At 46.4% G+C, this 23,875-nt stretch overlaps 1 protein-coding gene across 3 annotated transcripts in view; it reads right to left on the bottom strand.

Moving 5' to 3' along the window:
- The window catches only part of SCNN1B (sodium channel epithelial 1 beta subunit), an 87,194-nt gene that overhangs the window by 24,007 nt on the left and 39,312 nt on the right, over window positions 1–23,875 (bottom strand). For 2 of the 3 annotated variants that reach the window (XM_009196153.4, XM_017953254.3), the window contains exons 1-4: window positions 14,227–14,365; window positions 10,023–10,341; window positions 5,665–5,938; window positions 3,254–3,444 (exon numbers count right to left, since the gene is read on the bottom strand). In XM_009196153.4, coding sequence (XP_009194417.2) covers window positions 3,254–3,444; window positions 5,665–5,938; window positions 10,023–10,341; window positions 14,227–14,242 — 800 coding nt within the window. In that variant the 5' untranslated portion in view covers window positions 14,243–14,365. Of the gene's footprint in view, window positions 1–3,253; window positions 3,445–5,664; window positions 5,939–10,022; window positions 10,342–14,226; window positions 14,366–23,875 lie in introns of those variants that run through there. The other variant, XM_003916672.4, reaches the window with a different exon arrangement.

The following is a 23,875-nucleotide window of genomic DNA, read 5'->3' on the forward strand; positions in this document are numbered from 1 at the left end:
TCCCCCAAAAATAAACATAAAAACAAAAATAAAATAGTTATAACTATTATTTATTGAGCCTAGTAGTAGGGTCAGTTACTCATGCATATTAATTCACTTAATGTTCAAAGTAACGCTGTAGGGCAGGTACTGTTCTCTCCCCTATTTTACAGAGGAGAGAAACTGAGGCATGGCAAGGTTAAGAAATTTGTTCAAGATCACACAGCTTGTAAGATGGAGCCAGGATTTGAGTCCGGGTGGTCTAACCCCAGACCCCACGCCTTGACCCCTTCACTACACTTACCCCCACCCCTCGCCACGGCCACAAGGCAGAAGTTATGTGGCCAATAGTTGGGGGTTTTACTGGCCCATCAGCCATCTATTTTCCCTGTTTCTGCTAACAGTTCTTCAGCTTCCCTTGGGGGACCACCTGTCCCTCATCCTCAGCCCATATGACCCAAATGGGGCTTCCTTTGGAGGGCTCCATGTTGACAACAGGCCAGCTATACCAAGCCCAGCCCAGCTACCCACGAGGTGGCCAGCACAGCTTTCGGGGCTGGGCTGTCTGTGGAACACAGGCCCTTGAACACCGGGATCCCATTCGATGGGGAGGGAGTTGACAGTAGGTTCACTTTCCTGCCCCACTCTCGCTCCTGGGCATGTTCTCATTGAGCAGATGGGCCATGCATTTGAAGTTGCAGTATTACAGCTCTCTTTCAGCTGAGTGGGTGAGATGAATGTGCTCGTGGACGTTACGGTAGTCTGTTTGGTATCCCTAGCCTTATGGCAGGTGTGGTTGGCGGGTGTGCCCTGAGCAAAGGACCCTGGCCAAGAGAGTGAGATTGAAACACAGACTGCGACCAGCTAGCCATGGGGTGGCCCTCAAGGAAGAGGGGGGCGCCATCAGTCAAATCTTCCACCTATGGGGACCACCTTTTGCTAATCTGTACAATGGAACGTATGTGCTGCTCTGCCCTGCTTAATGGCCTTGAATTATTTGACATTGTGTGCAAGAACCCTGCCCATGTATGCCTGTGCATTTATTTTTTTCTTTTTGAGACAGAGTCTCGCTCTGCTGCCTAGGCTGAAGTGCAGTGGTGAGATCTCTGCTCACTACAACATCCGCCAACGGGGTTCAAGTGATTCTCCTGCCTCAGCCTCCCAAGTAGCTGGGATTATAGATGTGCATCACCACTCCAAGTTAATTTTTGTATTTTTAGTAGAGACGGGTTTCGCCATGTTGGTCAGGCTGGTCTCGAACTCCTGACCTCAGGTGATCCACCCGCCTTGGCCTCCCAAAGTGCTGGGCTTATAGGCGTGAGCCACATGTCCGGCTGCAGCTGTGCATTTTGTGGGGACAGACGCCCCAGAGCTTTCTGAAGATTCTCAGTAGAGATTCTGGAAGATTCTGAGTTCAGAGAGCTGCCTGCAACCACAGTCCCTGGGAGGTGAGCCTGGAAGCCTGTCACATGTCCATAGCATTAAGATTCAGCTAAAAGCTCCTTTCCACAGGGGCGTGAAGTGTGAGCATTGGAGGCCCCAGGTCAAGGAGGATACCACTGAATCTCAGAAACAGGACTGGCGGAAACCCTGGGTGGGGCCGAGGTGGGTGTGGCATACCCCACACCTGGAGGCTGGGTCAGGAGGCCCATAAGGCGCTCTGAGGCCTCAGCAGTGCTCCTGCCCATGCTCAGGCCTCCTTCCCACGTGCTTCTGCCAGCTGAGCTCTCTGGAGGCTGTTAGGAGGGGATAGAATGGAGACGCCCACTTTCTGGTTGTCCTAGAGACTGGGACAACACCTGATGTTCAGGCCCAGGGGTGGTTTACCAGGAGCTGGGAGGCTGAGGAGGTGGGAATCTGTGGGTCAATTGCAAGAAGACCTAGACCTCCGGTTACCATTACCCTCATTCCGCCAGTCTCTCACATTAAAAGTCATTAGGGAAAAATAATATTTACAGGAAATATATAACCTTGGTTTTTTTTTGTTTTTTTTTTTTTTTTTTGAGACAGTGTCTCATTCTGTCACCCAGACTGGAGTGCAGCAGTGTGATCATAGCTCACTGTAGCCTCGACCTCCTGGACTCAAGGATCCTCCCTCCTCAGCCTCCTGAGTAGTTGGGATTACAGGTGAGCACCACCACATCTGGCTGGTTTTTGATTTTTTGTAGAGATGAGGTCTCGCTATGTTGCCCAGGCTGTTCTTGAACTCTTGGCCTCAAGCGATCTTCCTGCCTTAGCCTCCCAAAGTGCTGGGATTCCAGGCATGAGCCACCACACCCGGCCTCATAGCTTTGTTCTAGGTGCTGCCACGAACCTACTCATTTACTCTTCTCAATGACTCTCTGAAGAAGCTACAATTATTGTTCCTGCTTCAGAGATGAGAAAACTGAGGGCAACAGATGCCTGGGTGCCCACCCTGATCTCCTCACTGGGCTGGTGCACCTACCCCCAGCTGCTAGGAGTGAGGTCTGGGAGGTTAGAAGACCCCACGCCAACCTCTTGGAAATGACCCACAGCCCAAGCTGGTCTCATGTCACTGTAACACACATCCATCCTAGCCCCGAACCCCATATACATAGATTCACACAAGTGGCCGCAACATTTATGCTCATGTGGACACACACACACACACACACACACACACAGCCAGTTACCAACTCACTAGGCATGCAGAAAGGCCGGTCCCCTCCTTCAAGGAGGATGACTCTATGGTTCGGTTTATGCTCCAGATCCTCCTACAGATCAAGCTGAGCCTAGACTTGACCTGAGACCACATCCTTGCTTAACTTTCTCCTCCCTCCTTTTAAAATTTAATTTATTTTATTTTTTTCTAGAGGCGGGGTCTCACTATATTATCCAGGCTGGTCTTGAACTCCTGGTCTCAAGTGATCCTCCCGTCTCCACCTCACAAAGTGTTGGGATTACAGGGGTAAGCCACCCACTCACCACGCCCAGCTTTTCCTTTTTCTTTTTCTTTTTCTATTTTCTCCTTTTCCTACATGTTCCAAATCCTCCTTCCTTATCCCACTCTCCCTGCAGACATTTCCTAACACAATCCTCTCAATGCTTCCTGAGCAATTCAGCGCATCCCTGCCTCAGGATCTGCCTTTAGGAAACCGGACCTAAAAGACACCGAGGCACAGAAAACTGTGCTGCAGACAGCCAGTAAGTGGCCAGGCAGGATTTGAACGCTGGCAGGCCGTACTCCCAACCGTAACACGCCACTGCCTTTCGGAGCAGGGGCCTGGCCAGGTGGGCTTGGGGTGGCTCTCACCGGTAGTTGCAGGGCTCAGCTCCGAACAGGCAGGCCAGGATCATCTGCTCGCCGGGGTAGCTCATCTCCACCAGCTCCTGCTGCGGCACCTGTGCAAAGATGTTGGTGGCCTGCAGGCTGTACCACTCTGTCACTGCCTGGGTAGCGCTGGTGAAGTTCCGGAAGGTGCACTGGGTCCCGTTGAGGCTACACTGTGGAGGCCAAGAGGGTTTTTTGTGGGTGGTGTGGGAGCTGCTAGCAGGACCCCAGCCACTGCTTGAGGGCCCTAGCAGGACAAGAGCTGTGCTTTGCCAGCCGTCCTTCTGGCTGCAGCTTGGTGGTGGGAAACGTGTTCATACTCATGCTCACACATACTCAAGGGCTGCCGCCTCATACACAGCTGCGTGCCAATCACAAGATCCCCTCATCAGGCTGGTGCACCCACCCCCAGCTGCTGGGAGTGAGGCCTGGGAGGTTAGGAGACCCCTCAGCAACCTCTTGGGAGTAACCCACAGTCAGTGACCAACTCATGGGCATGCACAGAGGCTGGTCCCCTCCTTCAAGGTAGGGTGACTCAGTGACTCAGTTTACAGCCACCAGCCTCACCTCACTCATACCATTATGCATGAGCAAAAACACACACGTGGTCATGTGTGCAGAGGCATGCACAGAAGACGCCCTCTCTCTGACCTCCACAGCCTCATGTCACTGTAACACACGTCCCTCCTAGCCCCGAACCCCATATACACAGATTCACACAAGTGGCTGCAACACTTATGCTCATGCAGACACACACACACACAGTTCTGATTCCTTTTCCAGCCTCTGCCAGAGACTTTCAGATGCAACTCCCCTGGAGGCCATGAAGACCAAGAAGAAATTCAACACACAGGAAACGCTGCCTCTCATCTGTCCTGGGAAAGACACAGATCCAGTCACCCTGAGTCCAACACGGGGTGCAGAGCACCCTTCCACCCGGTCACAGCCGGCTTCTCATGACATCCAAGTCATCGCACAGGCACGAGACAGACTTGGCCCTCAGACTCTGGCCTTGGCCACGAGGCTGCTGCTGGTTCTCCCTGCTGGAACCCGGGAGGCCGGATAGAGAAGCTTCCCCCGGCATTCCTATACCACCCTTCCCAACACGCCCGGCCAGCCCACTCCTGGGGGCCTCTCTGCCTCCCCTTGGGGAGGTAATGGCAGCCCTTAATCCTCACTCTGTTCTGGGCTCTGTTCCCAGTGTCTTACATCTATAATCCCATTGAAGCTTCGCAGCAATGCCAGGAGGTAAGTATCATTGTTATCCCCATCATCATGAAGAAATTGAGGCCCAGGAGGTTAAGGAAGGTGTGACCACAGCAGATCCCCCATGTGACGTTGGCTAGTTTGTGTGGAGAGGTGGGGACAAAGCAGTTGTGGAAGTCATAATGTCATGAGTGTGAACAGCAAGGCAGTGGCTCCCCCTCTGGGGAGTGTATGGTCCCCTCCTGGATCCCCATTCAAGACTGATCATCAGAATCACCAGGGAGCCTATTGTCAATACAGATTCCTGGGCCTGGGCCCAGAACTGCTCACTCAGATTCTCCAGGAGTGGGGCCTAGGGATGTGCATTGTGACAGAGCTCCTGTGGGATCTTGAGACACAGACAGGAGACCTTCTTCCCACTTCTAGGCTTAAGAACTAATGGCATCCCAGCCTCCCAGTGCAGGGCAGTTGTTTCTTGGCATCTGACTGTACTGCACAGCTGTGGCTTTTCACCTGCCCAATATTTATGCCCCTATCTTTTGATAACAAGACTTGGTTCCTCCCTCAGGGAACCACCCTCCCCCTCGCTCAGTCCATGTGGTCTCACAGAGGCTGACATCACTCCCAACTCCAGGGCACATGGCCCAGGACTGGCCAATCATGAGAGCCCCTGCTGCAGCCCACAGTGATTGGTTTAGGGGTGAGCATGTGACCTAATGAGTCTTCTCAGGACCTTTGCTGGGACGATAGGGAAAGAGCTCTTTTTCTGGGACGACTGCTAAGCAAGGGCACTGAAGGGACCCTCCACATGGAGAGATCTTGCCCAAGATTGAAGTCGCCTGAGAGAAAAGTGGAACCAAGATGGAGAAAGATTCTTGATGACCTCATTAGAATACCTGGATCCAGCCTTGCCTGAATGCAGTATACCTCTGGACTTCTTAGTTATGTGAGCCAATGAATTGCCTGTTTTGCTTAAGCTAGTGTGAACTGGATCACTTATACCAAAAGAGTCTTGACTAACATGCCAACAATTTCTATTTTTAAAAAATCTCTGCTAACAAGCAAAACAGGCTCTGGCTTCCATCTTATCTTTCCCCTAGCAAGACTCAAATTATTACAGAAAAGAAACACCCACCAGCCTCAATGGGTGGGGCCCATTGCTTGACATGTGCCTAGGGACCACTTACTAGTCTCATGGCCATTTTGCACCCATGGGCATTACAGATCTTTTCTGATGCTGAGCTGTTTGTTAAGCCATTGTGGTTATCTCCAAAGAGATCGAGGACCACGGGGTGGTGGGGGTTCCGTTCATCAATAAGGACCAGGGGTGTGTGGTTCCAGATGGAAGAGTTCAGGGTCCTGGTGGCATTGGCATGGCTTAGCTCAGGAGCCAGGATTCTCTCCAGAACAGCTTCCATCAGCTCATCCAGGTCCTTCAGCAAATGCTTGACTTTGGAATACCTGGATGGGGAGAGGGCTGGTTAGCGGGAGGAATGAACATCTGTAAAGCAGAGCAACTGAAATCTGGGACCCACTCTGTAGCAGTCTGTTTTCACACTGCTATAAAGATACTACCTGAGACTGGGTAATTTATAAACAGAAGAGGTGTAATTGACTCACAGTTCCGCATGGCTGGAGAGAGGTCTCAGGAAACTTACAATCATGGCAGAAGGTGAAGGGGAAGTGAGGCATGTCTTACACAGCAGCAGGACGGGGGCAGAGAGAGAGAGAGAGAGAGCATGCACAGGGGAGACTGCCACTTTAAAACCGTCAGATTTTGTGAGAACTCACTTACTATCACAAGGACGGCATGGGGAAGCCACCTCTATGATCTAATCACCCACACCAGGTCCCTCCCTCGACACATGGGGGTTACAATTCGATATGAGATTTGGGAGGAGACACTGAGCCAAACCATATCACGCTGTTACTCCAGCATGGCTGCCACTATGTATAAGAACACCACCCCACCTAAACACCTACCTCTCCATCTACCCACCCACGCATCCATGTGTCCTTCCACCACCCATGCACTCATTCATTCACCAACTTTTAATGAGCACCTACTATGTGCCAGGCACTGTGCAAGGCACAGACGGTATAGCAGCAAACAAGAGGGACCTGGTCTCTTTCCTTATGAAATTCACATTCAAGTGAGGAAGAATTGTAATGGCTCATGGTTATTGATAGCTTACCCTGTGCCAGGTGCTAGATGCTTTCCAGGTCTTATTTACTATTTGCCACAAGTCTGTTACCGTCCCCATATATAGATCAGGAAACTGAGGCTTCAGGAATTGGTGTGATTTTGCAAGCTCGCTCCACTGATAAAGGGCAGAGCTGAACTTAGAATCCGGGGTTGCTGGGCTCCAGCGGGTATGTTTACGGGGGTTCTGAGATCTCCCTCCCAGGAGGGAGCAACTTTGGGAACAGGAGCCAGTTTCAGGAGAGAGAAAATGGATGGGACTGTGAGGCTGGCTCCAATGTCTTCCCTCAGCCCTCTGGAGCTCCCATGTTGACATGGTGGCCAGTGAGAGATGGATCTATCAAGGAGTATCTCTGCCAGGCCCCGTGGGGGCCCGGGCCCTGCACCCCAGTCACTTCATATCCAATTTACCCAAGACCCTGCCTCAGAGTGGGTCATTGAGGCCACAAGTGCCAACTCTGGCTGGAGGACTTCCTACAGGAGCATTAAATGCTGGACAGAGGCCAAGGTCCTGGTACAAAGGTATACAGCAGCTGGAGCTAACATTGGCCTTCTATGCCAGTTCCCTGACCATTAAATCTGTGTACACAGGAAGAGGAGGATCGGGAAGGGTGGCGTCTGTGCAGGCGGCGGTGTTATTACAGCCCAGATGTCCACAGCTGCTGGGAAGCTTGGTGGGTCACTCTGTGGGCTCCAGGTTTGAATCCTGGCATGCCACTTAATATCTTGGGCAACTTAACATCCCCGAGGCTCTGTTCTTTCATCTACAAAACAGGGGGATATAAATAAGTACTCCAGAGAATCGTTGGGAAGATTCAGTGAGGTGCTGCTTGTAAAGTGCATGGATCAGTGCCCAGATGGAGTGCTGTCGTTCCTATTACTATTAAAGGTTCTCTTGAACAGCTCTAAGAAACCACCAAGGCAGGAAGAACCCCATTAATAGAAAGAAGGGACTTTCTGATAATTGAGAAAGTAATCACTGCGCATGAATTCCCTTCTAGGACTTTTAAAAACAGAGATGCTGTCTCACCACATTGGCCAGGCTGACCTTGAACTCCTGGCTTCAAGTGATCCTTAAGCCTTGACCTCCCAACATGCTCTGATTTTAAGCCTGAGCCACTGTGCCCATGCCCAGTCAGGACTCTTTTCTTTTTTCTTTTCTTTTCTTTCTTTCTCTCTCTTTCCTTCATTCCTTCTTTGTTTTTCTTTATTGCTTTCTTGCTTTTCCTTTTCCTTTTCCTTTTTTCTCTTTTCTCTTTCCTTTCCCTTCCTTCCCTTCCCTTCCTCCTCTCCCCTCCCCTCCCCCTCTCTCCTTCCTTCCTTCCTTCCTTCCGGGTCTTGCTCTGTGGCCTAGGCTGGAGTGCAGTGGCAAGAGCTCGGCTGACTGCAACTTCTACCTCCCAAGTTCAGGTGATTTTCTTGACTCAGCCTCCTGAGTAGCTAGGATTACAGGGGTGTGCCGGCACGCCCAGCTAACTTTTGTATTTTTAGTAGAGATGGAGTTTCACCATGTTGGTCAGGTTGGTCTCGAACTCCTGACCTCAGGTGATCCACCCGCCTTGGCCCTCCCAAAATGCTAGGAATATAGGCGTGAGCCATTGTGCCGGGTCAGGACTCTCTTTTGGATAAAAATGTTTTCTGTGACTCAGCCCTTCTTTCAAGTTCCTTGAATGCCCCAAATTTCTCACCAGCTGCACCTGCTGTGTCCACCACTGGGGGCACTCTCTTCGCTCTACTTGGCCAACTTCTACTCATTCCTTAGGGCACTTTGTTTTGCTTTTTTTGTTCGTTTGTTTTTGGACTGACTCCCTGTCTGTCCACAACCCTGACTAGGTTGGGTCTCCTCATGTGTCCCCTTCACAGGCCTTGCTATCAAGCGGAGAACTGGCAACCTGGAAGAATGGTTAAAAAGTAGCAGCTCTGGGATCACGTCTGACCTGGGTTCAAATCCCACAGTCGCCCACCGTGTGTCTCCAGGCAAGCTCACTTCTCCGAACCTCCATCTCCTCACCTGTAAACTGGGGCTGCGCCAGGAGTTCCCAATCCTAGGGTGATTGTGTGGATTAGAATGACACCAATTACCCAAAGAACACTGAACACAGTGCCTGGCATATCGTAAGCATTTGTTGAAGAGTTGTTTTATTTATTTATTTATTTATTTAATTTATTTATTTATTTTAATTTTTGAGACAGGGTCTCGTTCTGTTGCCCAGGCTGGAGTGCAGTGATGTGATCTCAGCTCAATATAACCTCTGCCTCTCAGAGTCAAGCAATTCTCGTGCTTCAGCCTCCTAAGTGGCTGAGATTACAGTATTTTTAGTAGAGACGAGGTTTCACCATGTTGGCCAGACTGGTCTCCAACTCCTGACCTCAAGTGAGCTGCCCACCTCGTCCTCTCAAAGTGCTAGGATTACAGGTGTGAGCCATGGTGCCCAGCCGAGTTGTTTTATTTTTTATCATCATAATGATAATGAATTCGATATTTGTGAGGACAACTCTGTGGGGTCTGTTTTCTCTGGCAGGCTGTGAAGAGGACAAGGACTCTGTTTTGTTCACTGCTGTATTTGTGTTGCCTAGAACAGTGCCTGGCACGTAGTAGGTGCTCCATAAACACATGTGGAATCGATAAATAGGCACTGGCCTGCCTGAAGACAGAGGGTGCCCAAGGTTCTCTCTAAGCCTAGGAAACTTATGATTTTTTATTTTTAAGAGATAGGATCTGGCTCTGTTACCCAGGTTGGACTGCAGTGGCATCTTCTTGTTTTTATTTTTAATTAATTATATTTTATTAGCCTTGACTCGAAACTCAAGTGGCGCCTTCTCAGCCTCGAGCTCCTGGGCTCAAGCAATTCTCCCACCTCTGCTTCCTAAGCAACTCAGACCACAGGCATGTGCCACCACGTCTGGCTAATTAAAAAAAAAAATTATTATTTTTTTTAGAAGTGGGATCTTGCGATGTTGCCCAGGCTGTTCTCCAATTCCTGGCCTCAAGGGATCCTTCTGTCTTGGCCTCTCAAAGTCTTGTTATTACAGGCCACTGCACCTGGCCAAAAGTTTACGAAGTTTGAATCTTAGTTGCTGCAAAAGGATGAAAGCAAATGGAAAGACAGAGAGGAGGAGAAAGAGAATGAAGGAAGGAAAGAAAGAAAAGAAAGAATAAGGAAGAGAAATGAAAGAAGGAAAAGTAATAAAGAGAGAAAGGAAGGAAGAAAGGGGAGAAAGAAAGAGAAGGAGAGAAAGGAGAAGAAAGGAAAGGAAGGAAAGGAAAAGTGGAAGGGAAGAAAAGAGAGAAAGGGAACCGCCCGTCTGCTGAGGCCAGCTGTGCGCTCAGGGGCCACCTACTTGAAGGGGCTAGCATTGCAGATGGTGACGGCGGGGAAGTCCATGGTCTTGAAGCCTACGGAGAGGGAGACGCTGACCTCCCAGCTCAAGTAGGTCCTGATGAAGATGCCCCACTGCCAGCAGACGAGAGCAGTGAAGAGCAGGGTGAGCAGGAACCACACGGCTTTCTTCTTGGGCCCCTCGCAGATGATACGCTTGGGGCCGTGGGTGTTGGTGTTATCGCAGTACCACACCAGCAGCTCCTTGTACGTGTAGCCGGGGCCCTTCTGCAGCCGGTGCAGGCACTTCAGCAGGTACTTCTTCACGTGCATGGTGGCACCTGCAGAGAGGCATGGGGACGCACATCAGTTGGGACACCAGCCTTGCCTGCAACGATGTCCCAGTCACGTGCAGGAACTGGGCGGCAGCACATCCCCGTTCTTCCTCCCTCTTTACCTTCCTTCCTCCCTCCCTCCGTTTTTACCTTCTTTTCTTCCTTCCTTTGGCTATCCATCATCAATCCATCCATCTAATCAACCAAAATGCATTTATTGAATGCCTACTATATGCCAGGCACTCAAATGGTCCTTCTGGACTCAGTGAGCAAAATGGACAAGGTTTTTTGCCCTTTGGGAGTTCATAACCTAGTGAACAAGTGACTTAAACTCTCAACTCAGGTTCTCTGTGCATAAAATGTGGTATAGCAAGTCCTCACACGGCATCGTTTTGTTCAATGCTTCATTGCCAACGTTGATGAAAAAGAAAGTAGATTCCCAGCCAGGGCCACGGTCTATATGGAGTTTACATGTCCTCCCCATGATGTGTCTGCATGGTGCCAGGTGAGTGAGTGTGACTGTGTGTGAGTGCTCTGCAATGGAACGTGTCCTGTCTAGGATGGGTTCCCGCCTGTGGCCTGAGCTGCAGAGATAGGCTCTGGCCACTATGACCTTGAACTGAATAAGTGGGTAAATAATGATCTTGTTTTTATTAATCTTTCTTTTTCTTTTTTGAGATAGGGTCTCACACTCTTACCCAGGCTGGAGTGCAGTGGTGCAATCATGGCTCACTGCAATCTCTACCTCTTAGGCTCAAGTGATCCTCCCACCTCAACCTCCTAAGTAGCTGGGATTACAGGCATGCACCACCATACCGGTCAAGTTTTTTTTTGTTTTTTTTGTTTTTTTTTTTTTAAAGACAGAGTCTGGCTCTGTCACCAGGCTGGAGTGCAGTGTTGTGATCTCGGCTCACTGCAACCTCTGCCTCCCTGGTTCAAGCGATTCTTCTGCCTCAGCCTCCCGAGTAGCTGGGACTATAGACACGTGTCACCACGCCCAGCTAATTTTTGTATTTTTAGTACACCATGTTGGCCAGGATGGTGTCAATCTCTTGACCTCACGATCTGCCCGCCTTGGCCTCCCAAAATGCTGGGATTTTGGGCATGAGCCACCGTGCTGGGCTGAATTTTTGTATTTTTAGTAGAGTCGGGTTTCATAATGTTGCCCAAGCTGGTCTCAAACTCCTGAGCTCAAGTGATCCCCCCACCTCAGCATTCCAAAGTGCTGGCATTACAGGCGTGAACCTCTGCACCCGGTCTTAATCTTTCTTAAATGTATGTATAACTCATATTTATTTCAATGTTTAATATTAGAAGCATTTTGGTCTTTACTTAGAAATTTGGTGACTTTTTTTTTGTGACCAGAAATAGGCCTAGGAGCTTAACTCTTGTTGATATCAATTAGACTATGGTGAAACTGATTTCACTATACATCGTTTCACCTAGAGTTGCAGTTCCCAAGAACATATCAACGATGTTAAGTGAAGACTTACTGTAATAATTACATCTAACTTACAGGATTGCTGAGAAGGTGAAATTCGGGGACGAACAAAAAGTGCTATGTACTGAGCCTAGCACAGACCAAGTCCTCAGTATACCAGTTTCCATTGTCACTAGCTGTCAGTGGGTAAGACAGATGTTAAGCAAAGAATCCATCAAAAATGCAGAGCTATGAAACATGACAGGAAAGACTGGGACCCCATGCCCTGAGATGCTAGAGGCATTAAAGGGTGGTGGTTTAGAATAAGGATTCTGTAACCAAATTTTCTGGCCTTTTGTTTGTTTGTTTGAGACAGGGTCTCACTCTATCACCCAGGCTGGAGTGCAGCGGGATGACCATGGCTCACTGCAACCTCGAACTCCTGGCAAATGTCTGGCTTTGACTCTCAGCACTGCTGCTTTCTAGCTGTGTGACTTTGAGCAAATCTCCTTCTCAGTCTTTCAGTTTCCTCATCCATAAAATGGGGATAATCACAGCTTCCGCCTGACAACGGTGTCATGGAGGCTGGCTGCATGGAAATATGGAGAGGGTGGATTCATGCCTGGCACCTAAGTGTCAGCGATTTTTATTAGAAAATGGACGCCTGACCAGGTCTGAGAGTCCTTGGAGAAAGAAAGAAAAAAGAAAAAAAAAGGTGTTCTGTGGATATGAATTAGAATGGGGTGAGGTTGTGTCCAGAGCATTGAGGTTGGAGGGTATGGGTCATGAGGAGGAATGCCAGAGCTTTCTGAGACTCTGTTTCCCATAGGCATGAGGGGGTAGGATTCTTGTGAAGACCACCAGGTACTTGTTACAGCACGTATCTAAGGACATTCCTGCTTCCCCCTCCCTTCTCTTGACACAGAGCAGGAATCCGCAGCAGGAGCATCCCAGCTGTACTCCTCGAGCCCCAGTTGTATTTGATCTTCAAGGTCCAGAGCAAAGGCCACCTCCTCCATGAAGCTCTCCTGACTCCAGGCTGGACCCTCACTCTGTTCTGAGAGCCTTTCCCTTCTAGGGGCACCATGCTGGGCAGTGTGGTTCCTATGTGCCCAGCATCCTCTTCCCTTTGCTCTGATGTTTCAGGTGAAGGTATCTCGCTGTCCCCTTCATCTCATTTGGTGTGAGTTGCCAGGCTCATCGCTCCTCTTAGCTCTGGCAGATGTGCATATGACCCAGACTGGAACATTAGGACTCAATTCTATCAGTTTAAATTGGAATAACTAATGGAGAGACCTCACTTTTAACTAAGCCTACTAAGCTGAGATGGAGAGAAATTTCTGACATCACCATTTGAACACTTGGATCCAGCCATGCCTGAAGCCATTCATTCCTGGCCTCATCAGATACGGGAACCAACATATTTTCTTTCTTACTTATGCATATTCAAATTGGATGCCTGACATTTGCACCTATAAGAAGCTTCACAGTAAAATAAATTGACCCTTGTTTTATCCTGTGTTCTAGTTTCTTGTGCCTGTGGCTTCTCCCAGGAGATCGAAAGTCCCCTGAGGGTAGCAGCTCTATATCCCTGACAAGGCCCAGCACAGTGCCTGGCACTCCACCGAATATCCAGATGTAGGTCAGACCTTTACATCTAAATAGAGATGTTAAATCTGCCCAAGCATGTTCACTCCTGATCCAATTATCTGAGACAGTAACATCTCTCACCTTCCTTCCCCAAAAGGGGTCTTGGCCAAAGCATGAAGTGCTTTCTTCTCCAACTCTGCTTTCTTCTCCAACTCTTTTTTTTTTTTCTCTCTCTCTCTCTCTCTCTCCCCTCCCTCTCCTCTCTCGACAGGCTCTTGGTGTCACCCAGGCTGAAATGCTGTCGCATGATCTTGACTCCCTGCAACCTCCACCTCCTGGGCTCAGGTGATCCTCCCACCTTAGCCACCTGAATAGCTGAGACTACAGGCGCATGGCACCACGCCCAGCTAATTTTTGCATTTTCAGAAGAGACAAGGTTTCGCCATGTTGCCCAGACTGGTCTCGAACTCCTGGGCTCAAACGATCCACCCACCTTGGCTTCCCAAACTGCTTGGATTACAGGTTCATGTGAGTCACTGTGCCCCACCTCCAATTCTATTCCGATAGGAATTAAACTCTATGTGCCTGCTCAGGCCATCATGGCTTTAAGAGGATGTTCATAGACTAACCCCACTCCCAACTTTCCCCAGAAGGTCTATTCCCTGCTCTGAAATAATAAAGTAGTAACAGTTATTATAATTACAACTACAAGAGCAACATCAAAATACTAAATGTTTGCCATGACCCAGGCATGTGTAAAGAACCAGGGCTTCGTCTGCCTTGTATAGTCTAGCACCCCAAAGCCACATAGGTGAACATCACATTAGGTTCCGATAGGTAGTCGTAGAAGAAACAAGGGCCTCTAGAATGTAAAAGTTTACCTTTTTCTATTCTCATGTAATTATTCTGATTTAGTCAAGGAGAAAGTCTTGGGTCCAGAATTGGTGGGTTCTTGGTCTTGCTGACTTCAAGAACGAAGACAGTCGCGGTAAGTATTACAGCTCTTAAAGTTGGTGTGTTCGGAGTTTGTTCCTTCAGATGTTCAGATGTGTCCGCAGTTTCTTCTTTCTGGTGGGTTTGTGGTCTCACTGACTTCAGGAGTGAAGTTGCAAACCTTCGTGGTGAGTGTTACAGCTCATAAAGTCTGGGTGTTAATCCAAAGAGTAAACAGTGGCAAGATTTATGGCAAAGAGTGAAAACACAACATATGTGAAAAGTAATCCCAGCGGGTTGCCTCTGTCTGTCTGTCGGCGGCTTTATTCCCTTATCTGACCCCACCCACATCCGACTGACTGGTCCACTTTACAGAGAACTGATTGGTCTATTTTACAGAGAGCTGATTGGTCCATTTTACAGAGAACTGATTGGTCCATTTTGACAGGGTGCTGATTGGTGTGTTTACAATCCCTGAGCTAGACACGGAGTGCTGATTGGTGCATTTACAATCCTTTAGCTAGACACAGAGTTCTAGACAGAAGAGTTCTCCAAGTCCCCACTAGATTAGCTAGATACAGAGTACTGATTGGTGTATTTACAAACCTTGAGCTAGACACAGGGTGCTGATTGGTGTATTTACAATCCCTTAGCTAGACATAAAGGTTCTCCAAGTGCCCACTAGACCCAGGAGCCCAGCTGGCTTCACCTAGTGGATCCCGCAGCAGGGCCACAGGTGGAGCTGTCTGCCAGTCCTGTGCAGTGTGCCTGCACTCCTCAGCCCTTGGATGGTTGAGCAGGCGCCATGGAGCAGGGGGCCCTGCTCATCGGGGAAGCTCGGGCCGCCCAGCAGCCCATGGCAGGGGGGAGAGGCTCAGGCATGGCAGCCTGCGGGTCCCAAGCCCTGCCCCGTGGGGAGGCAGCTGAGGCCAGGCGAGAATTTGAGCGTAGCGCCCGTGGGCCAGCACTGCTGGGGGACCCAGCGCACCCTCTGCAGCTGCTGGCCTGGGTGCTAAGCCCCTCACTGGCTGGCTACTCCGAGTGAGGGGCCCACCAAGCCCACGCCTACCCGGAACTCGCACTGGCGTCCACAGGCACCTCTCCCTCCACACCTCCCTGCAAGCAGAGGGGGCTGGATCTGGCCTAGGCCAGCCCAGAGAGGGGCTCCCACAGTGCAGCAGCGGGCTCAAGGGCCCCTCAAGCGCGGCCAGAGTGGGTGCCGAGGCCGAGGAGGTGCTGAGAGTGAGGGCCGCCAACACGTTGTCACCTCTCAGTCTCAGGTTGGTACCAACAGGTCCTAACACCTCTCCAACCCTTCTAATCTCCAGGTTTAACAATGAGGCCTCAGGCTCAGACAACAGTATCTAGTTAGAATGGGCAACACTCTGTTTTCACAGAATGTTTCATATAAGTAATGTTTTACATAAGTAACATGTTTTACATAAGTAATGTTTTACATAATGTTTTACATAAGTAAAATGTTTTACATAAGTTTTACATATGTAATGTTTTACATAAGTAAAAAGTTTTACAAATGTAATGTTTTACATATGTAATGTTTTACATAAGTAAGACGTTTTACAAATGTAATGTTTTACATATGTAATGTTTTACATAAGTAAAATGTTTTACTTATTTTTAAGAGCCACCTTCTACTTATGGCAAGAGGTACTGACTTTTGCTTTATGTTCATAAATGCGCTTAAGTAAAAAAAGGGAAATTGATTTAAAGAAAAATGTTTAAACAGTATTACGTGTAGCAAAAGTTGTTACAACGGTAGGCAAATAGCAGAAGTGTGTTGAGTATTGGCTGAGCGTCAAACTAGTCTGGCCCCTTGGGTCATTAGCCAAATAAAAGTAAGTGCTGCAAACAACTTTATGATGTTCTGGTCAGATTTCACCCCCAAGGTGATAGATGGTCTGTGTTTGGAATGTATACACCGTTTATGGAGAAGGGATTGAATCAGCGTACAGCTTAACCCAATCCAAGCAAGTCAAGTAGAGACTGAGTCCATGTGTGCATGCAGAAAGAGACACACCAATTGTCATGCTTCAGTGTCACAGGTTGCTGACTATACATTGGCCCTGAACTCATGGCAAATGTTCCTGGTAGTAAATGCAAAAACAATAAATGTGGGAAACTATTTCAGTTTTCTTTCTTTCTTTTTCTTTTTTTTTTTTTTTTTTTTTTTTGAGAGTTTTGCTCTTGTTGCCCAGGCTGCAGTGCAATGGCACGATCTCGGCTTACTGCAACCTTCACCTCCTGGATTCAAGCAATTCTCCTGCTTCAGCCTCCTGAGTAGCTAGGGTTACAGGCATGCGCCACCATGCCCAACTAATTTTGTATTATTAGTAGACACGGGGTTTCTCCATGTTGGTCAGGCTGGTCTCAAACTCCCAACCTCAGGTGATCTGCCCGCCTCAGCCTCCCAAAGTGCTGGGATTACAGGCGTGAGCCACTGCGCCCGGCCCTGTTTCGGTTTTCTTATGAGACAAAACATCTGCTCACTCTCAGGGGCAAATTTTTTCCTGATATTGGCTCATATAGCCCAGAGTCCTTGTGGATAATTGGGAGCGCAGCCCTGTGTGTGCCTCTACTTACTGTTTTGACAAAAGACACATAAATGCTATTCATATGTCCAATTCTTAACATCCCCCTTCTGAATAAGAGGTTGCAAAAGGCTGACTCATCAGCTGTATGGGGTGTGCAAAACTTCTTTGTTGTTCTTAGCACAGTATTGCTTTTTTTTGTTTGGTTGGTTTTTTTTGAGACAGAGTCTTGCTCTGTTGTCCAGGCTGGAGTGCAGTGGCATGATCTTAGCTCACTGCAACTTCTTTCTCCTGGGTTCAAGTGATTCTCTTGCCTCAGGCTCCCCAGTGGCTGGCATTACAGGTGTGTGCCACCATGCCCAGCTAATTTTTGTGTTTTCAGTAGAGACGGGGTTTCACCATGTTGACCAGGCTGGTCTCCAACTCCTGACCTCTAGTGATCCGCCCACCTTAGCCTCCCAAAATGCTGTTACAGGCGTGAGCCACCGTGCCTGGCCCAGTATTGCTTTTTGTTTGCTCAAGCTGGAGTGCTGTGGCAAGATCATAGTTCACTGCAGCCTTGACTTCCCGCACTCAAGTGATCCTCCCACCTTAGCCTGCTGAGTAACTGGGACCGCAGGTGCACACCACCATGCCTAACTAATTTATTTTATTTTATTTTATTTTTTGTCAAAACCAGGATGGTGGGGGTGGGGGAGGGGTGGTCTCACTATGTTGTCCAGGCTGGTCTCAAACTTCTGGGCTCAAGCAATCCTCCTGCCTCGGCCTCCCAAAGTGTTGGGATTACAGGTGTGAGCCGCCATGCCCAGCACAATTCCTCCTTTTAATTAACAGTTTCAGTGAGATATAGTTCACATGTCATATAATCCATCCATTTAAAGTGTAGAATTCACTGGATTTCAGTATATTCACATTGTTCAACTATCATCACAATCAATTTTAAAACATCTTTATTTCCCCTAAAGAAAACTCCATGCCCATTAGGAGTTATTTCTCATTCCTCTCTCCACCCTCCTCCTCCCCATCAGAAACCACTTATGTATTCTCTTTCTCTCTAGATTTGCCTATTTTGGATGTTTCATATAAACCAAGCTTTTCCATCCTGTGGCTCGCAGGCCACAGGCAGCCCAGGATGGCTTTGAATGTGGCCCAACACAAATTCATAAACTTTCTTAAAACACTATGAGATTTTTTTTTCTTAGCTCATCAGCTATTGTTAGTGTTAGTCCACTTTATGAGTGGCCCAAGACAATTCTTCTTCTTCCAGTGTGGTCCAGGGAAGCCAAAAGATTGGACACTCCTAATAAAAGCGGAATTGCAGGCTGGGCACAGTGGCTCATGCCTGTAATTCTAGCAATTTGGGAGGGTGAGGTGGGCAGGTCGCTTGAGGTCAAGAGTTTAAGGCCAGCCTGGCCAACATGGTGAAACCCTGTCTCTCCTAAAAATACAAAATTAGCTGGGCTTGGTGGCGCGTGCCTGTAATCCCTGCTACTCGGGAGGCTGAGGCAGGAGAATTACTTGATCTCGGGAGGCAGAGTTTGCAGTGAGCAGAGATCGTGCCACTGAACTCCAGCCTGGGTGAGAAGAGTGAAACTCAGTCTCAACAAACAAACAAAAAATGGAATTTCACAATATGCGGTCTTTTCTGACTGGCTTCTTTTACTTAGTGTGTTTTCAAGGTATGTTGCAGCATGTATTAGTGCTTCATTTCTTTCTATTGCTAAATAATATCCCATGTTATGTTGAGACTACATTTTATTTATCCATTCATCAGTTGATGGATAGTTTGGTTGGTTTTACTTTTTGGCTGTTATGATAATACTACTGTGAATGATCATGTATAAGTTTTGTGTAGAAATAGATTTCATTTCTCTTGGGTATATACCTAGAAGTGGTCTCGAACTCCTGACCTGGGTCCGATGGTAATTCTGTGTTTAACATTTTGAGGAATTACAAGACTGTTTTCCAAAATGGCTGCACTACTTAACAATTTCACCCGTTGTATAAGGGTTCTAATTTCTCCATATCCTCTCCAAAACTTATTATCCATTTTAAAAAAATGATTACAGCTACCTTAGTGGGGTGTAAAGTGATATCTTATGTTGGTTTCAGTTTGCATTTTCCTGATAGCTAATGATGTTGAACATCTTCTCATAGGCTTATATATTGGCCATTAGATCCATTATATGGCCACTATATCTTCTTTGGAGAAATGTCTATTCAGATCCTTCACCATTTTTTAACTGGGCTATTTATCTTTTTACTACTGAGTTGCAAGAGTTATTTATATATTCTGTACACAAGTCCCTTATCAGGCGGGACTTGCAAACATTTTCTTTCCTTCTCTGTGTGTGGTCTTTTTATTTTCTTGATGGTGTCCTTTGAAGAACAGAAGTTTTTAAGTTTGATGATGCCAAATTTATCTATATTTCTTTTTTGTGTGTGTGCGTTGGTTTCATATCTAAGACTCTATTGCCTAATGCAAGGTCCTGAAGATTTGTTTCTATGTTTACTCTAAGGATTTTATAGTTCCAGCTCTATATTTAGGTCTTTGATTCATTTTGAATTAATTTATGTATGTAGTGTGAGATAGGAATACAACTTCATTGTTTTTCTTGTAGACATCCACTTGTCCCAGCACCCAGACTATTCTTTCTCCCATTTAATTGTCTTGGCACCTTGTCTGATTTTTAATCATTTAAATGAAAAGAAAGTTGAAATAAATGGAGAGCTATACCATGCTCATGGATTAGAAGACTCGATATGGTTAAGATGTCAATTAACCTCTAGAGTCAACTCACTCCTAATCTCTAGAGTCTACTCAATTTCAACCAAAATCCCAGCAGAATTTTTGTAGACATTGACAAACTGATTCTAAAATTTATGTGGAAAAGCAAAAGAGCTAAAACAGCAAAAACAAAACAGAATCAGACACACATGCATGTGTACACGTGCACACACATACACACGTCAAAACAAAATTTTAAAAAACTTACGAAGAATAAAAACAAGTTGAAAGACATTTCTATGTGATATCAACACTTACTGTAAGTTGCATTTATCAGGACAGTATGGTATTGGTGTAATGATAGATCTACCGATCATTGGATTAGGGAGCTCTGATAGACCTACAAATTTGCCAAGGTAATTCAATGAAGAAAGTGTAGTCTTGGCCAGGCATGGTGGCTCACACCTGTACTTCCGGTTCTTTGGGCCAACAAAGTACTGGGATCACTTGAGCCCAGGAGTTTGAGACCAGCCTGGGCAACACAGTGAGAACCTGTCTCTATTTAAAAGAAAGATTAAAATGTAAAAAAAAAAAAAAAAAAAAAAGTGTAATTTTTTCAACAAAAAATGCTTAAACAAACAGTTGTCCATATTTTTTTGAAGGGAATCTTAACTCCTACCCCACACTATATGCAAAAACTAACTTCAAATGGTTCATAGACCTAATAAACTATAAAACACCCAGAAGAAAGCATAGAAGAAAATCTGTGGAACCTTAGGATATGCAAAGATCTTCAGATAGGACACTAAAATCATGAATCATAAAAAACTTATAAATTGTACTTTATTAGAATTAAAATCTGCTTTTCAAAAGACATGGTTGAGAGAACGAGACAGCAAGCTCCTGGGAGAAAATACTTGAAATACATATATCTGACAAAGAATTTCTATGCAGGATATATAAAGAACTCTTACAACTAAATAATAAGACAAACAGTTCAGCAAAAAATGGGCCAATGATTTGAATAGACAACATAAAAGAGGAAATATGAATGGCCCATAAGCACACGAAAAAATGCTCACCATCATTAGTCACTGGAGAAATGCAGATCAAAGCCACGATGAGATATCACTTCACACCCACTACAAGGACTGATAGTATCTAGTGTTGGTGAGGATATGTAGCAACTGGAATTCTCCTACACAGCTGGTTGGAATGTAAAATGGTACAGTCACTTTGGAAGGCAATTTGATATAGTTTCTTATAAAGTTGCCGGACGCGGTGGCTCACACCTGTAATCCCAGCACTTTGGGAAGTCAAGGTGAGTGGATCACTTGACGTCAGGAGTTTGAGACCCTGTAGCCAACATGGTGAAACCCTGTCTCTACTAAAATACAAAAAAATTAGCTGGGAGTGGTGCCACATGCCTGTAATCCCAGCTAGTTGAGAGACTGAGACAGGAGAATCGCTTGAACCAGGAGGTGGAGGTTGCAGTGAGCCGAGATTGTGCCATTGAACTCCAGCCTGGGTGACAGAGTGAGACTCCATCTCAGAATAATAATAATAATAATAAAGTTAAGGAGGCCAGGTGCAGTGGCTCATGCCTGTAATCCCAGCACTTTCAGAGGCCAAGCCAGGAGAATTGCTTGAGTCCGGGAGTTTGAGGCCAGCCTTGGCTCAGTATAAGACCCTGTCTCTATATTTAAAAAAAAAAGTTAAATGGACACTTATCATATGACCCAGCAATTCCACTTTTACTTATCCAGGAGAAAAACATACGTTCACACACAGACTTGTACATATATGCTCACTTATTCATAATAGCCCTCACCTAGAAGCAATCTACACATCCACCAACAGGGGAAGAAATAAATAAATTACGGCATATCCATAATGGGATTCCATTCAACAATAAAAGGGAACCAACTATTGATACATAAAACATGGACGTATATAAAAAATATGTTGAGTAAAAAGCTAAACACATAAGAATACATACTATAGAATTCCATTATATGAACCCCTAGAAAAGATGAATTAATCTATTGTGACAGAAAGCAGATCAGTAAGTATCTGCGCCTTGGGTTAGTTGGGTTGACTGAAAGTTGTACAGGGAGCCTTTTGGAGATGATGAAAATATTCTAGATCTTGAATGGGATGGTGGTTCATTAAATGCACACACTCGTGAAAACTCATCAAACAATATACTTAAAATGGATGCATTCTATTATATGTAAATTATGTCTCAGTATTAAGTTTTAACAAAAGACTTTAATCCATTGCCATTTCAAAATGATGAGATTTCCCATTTTTTTTAAAATGTGGATTTTCTTCATCTTTTGAAAAGTCAGAAAGATGTGACAGTTGTCCCCGCGTGACCATGTTCTGCTAGAGTTGACTAGCAGCTGCTCTCCTTGGATGGCTAACGTGTTCCCAGTTCACCCCGATTCTTCCCATTCCATGCTGTCTTATACCCAGCCCTCTTTACTCATTTTCATTAGCTGCTCTGGCTCATGTGGACATCAGACTTTGTGACTCCTGTAAATTGCAGGTCAGATTCTTTCATTAAAATCCCCTATACTTATTTTTGTAGCAAAACCTCAATTATCCAAGATTACCAGGGAATATGGTTTCTGGTAACTGGATTTTTAAAGTTAATTGAAGGTTAACCTGAAAGTGGATTTGACTCTGGGTATTGAAAAATCTTGCATGTTTCTGCCTCTGCAAAGGCAACCAGAGGACATGACTGACTCTTTATTCTCAAGCACCTGGCCAGGTGTAGGAGCCACAGGTGAGGTTTAGTGTCCAGGCCAGAAAAATGAAGAAGAGTTTTTAGGGGAGCTGTCAGGATCTCTAGAGCAGCCAGGGCATACTTTGGACACAATTTCTATTTATAAATTCAAATATTATGTGCATTTCCAGCACCAAGATTTTGGTCTCTAAATACCATTCTTGACTAAAAGAACCAGGGCTTCTTAGAAAAATGGTTGCTACCAGCTTTGGTGCAGGAAATGTATAAAATGAGCCTTTCTCTTTTTAAATTTTTATTTATTATTATTATTATTATTTTTGACACAGGGTCTCACTCTGTCATCCAGGCTGAAGTGCAGTGGCACAATCACAGCTCACTGCAGCCTCAGTGTTCTGGACTCCAGCTATCCTCCCACCTCAGCCTCCTAAGTAGCTGAGACTGCAGGTGCACGCCACCGTGCCTAGCTAATTTTTGTTACTTTTTTTTATTTTTTGGTAGAAATGGGGTTTTGCCATGTTGCCCAGCTGGTCTTGAACTCCTGGGTTCAAGTGATCCTCCTGCCTTGGCCTCCCAAAGTGCTGGGATTACAGGTATGAGCCATTGTGCCTGGCCTATATGTTTTAAATGTTTAAATATTAACCATCTGGTACTTTAAAGAATTTTGCTGATCTCTGATTTACTATGTGATATATATTTGCACTAAATAAGAGGAAACCTGGGGCAAAGCACAGTGGCTCAAGCCTGTAATCTTCTAGCACTTTGGGAGGCTGAGGCAGGTTGATCACCTGAGGTCAGGAGTTCGAGACCAGCCTGGCCAACATGGTGAAACTCTGTCTCTACTAAAAATATAAAAATTAGCCGGGCATGATGATGGGTGCTTGTAATTCCAGCTACTCAGAGGCTGAGGCAGGAGAATCACTTGAACCTGGTAGGGAGGCGGAGGTTGCAGTGAGCCGAGATCACACCACTGCACTCCAGCCTGGACGACAAGAATGAAACCCCATCCCCCCCCGAAAAAAAAAAAAAGAAGAAGGAAGGAAGAAGAGAAGAGAAGAGAAGAGAAGAGAAGAGACGGAAAAGGAAAGGAAACCTGGCCACACGTGGTGGCTCATGCCTGTAATCCCAGTGCTTTGGGAGACTGAAGCAGGAGGATCCCTGGAGTCCAAGAGTTTGAAACCAGCCCAGGTAACATATTAAGAGCCTCACCTCTACAAAAAACCTACAAAATTAGCTGAGTGTGGTGGCATGTGCCTGTGGTCTCAGCTACTAGGGATGCTGAGGTGGGAGGATTGCTTGAGCCCAGGAATTGGAGGTTGCAATGAGCTATGATGGTATCATTGCAAGTTTAGCCTGGGTGACAGAGCAAGACACTGTCTAGAAAATAATAAATAAATACTAAAAAGAAATATTTCAAATGAGTATTTCATATAAATATTTATAAACTTGATTTTGTTATTTCCCTCTAACTACCTGCTAATTCGAAGTTTTCCTAAGCATTGATCATTTGTATACCACTTTTGCATTTTTTGCTAAATCCATGTAGCACTTGTATCATTATTTACTTAATA

The sequence above is a fragment of the Papio anubis genome, chromosome 18 (genome assembly GCF_008728515.1).
Source record: "Papio anubis isolate 15944 chromosome 18, Panubis1.0, whole genome shotgun sequence".
Taxonomy (NCBI): domain Eukaryota; kingdom Metazoa; phylum Chordata; class Mammalia; order Primates; family Cercopithecidae; genus Papio; species Papio anubis.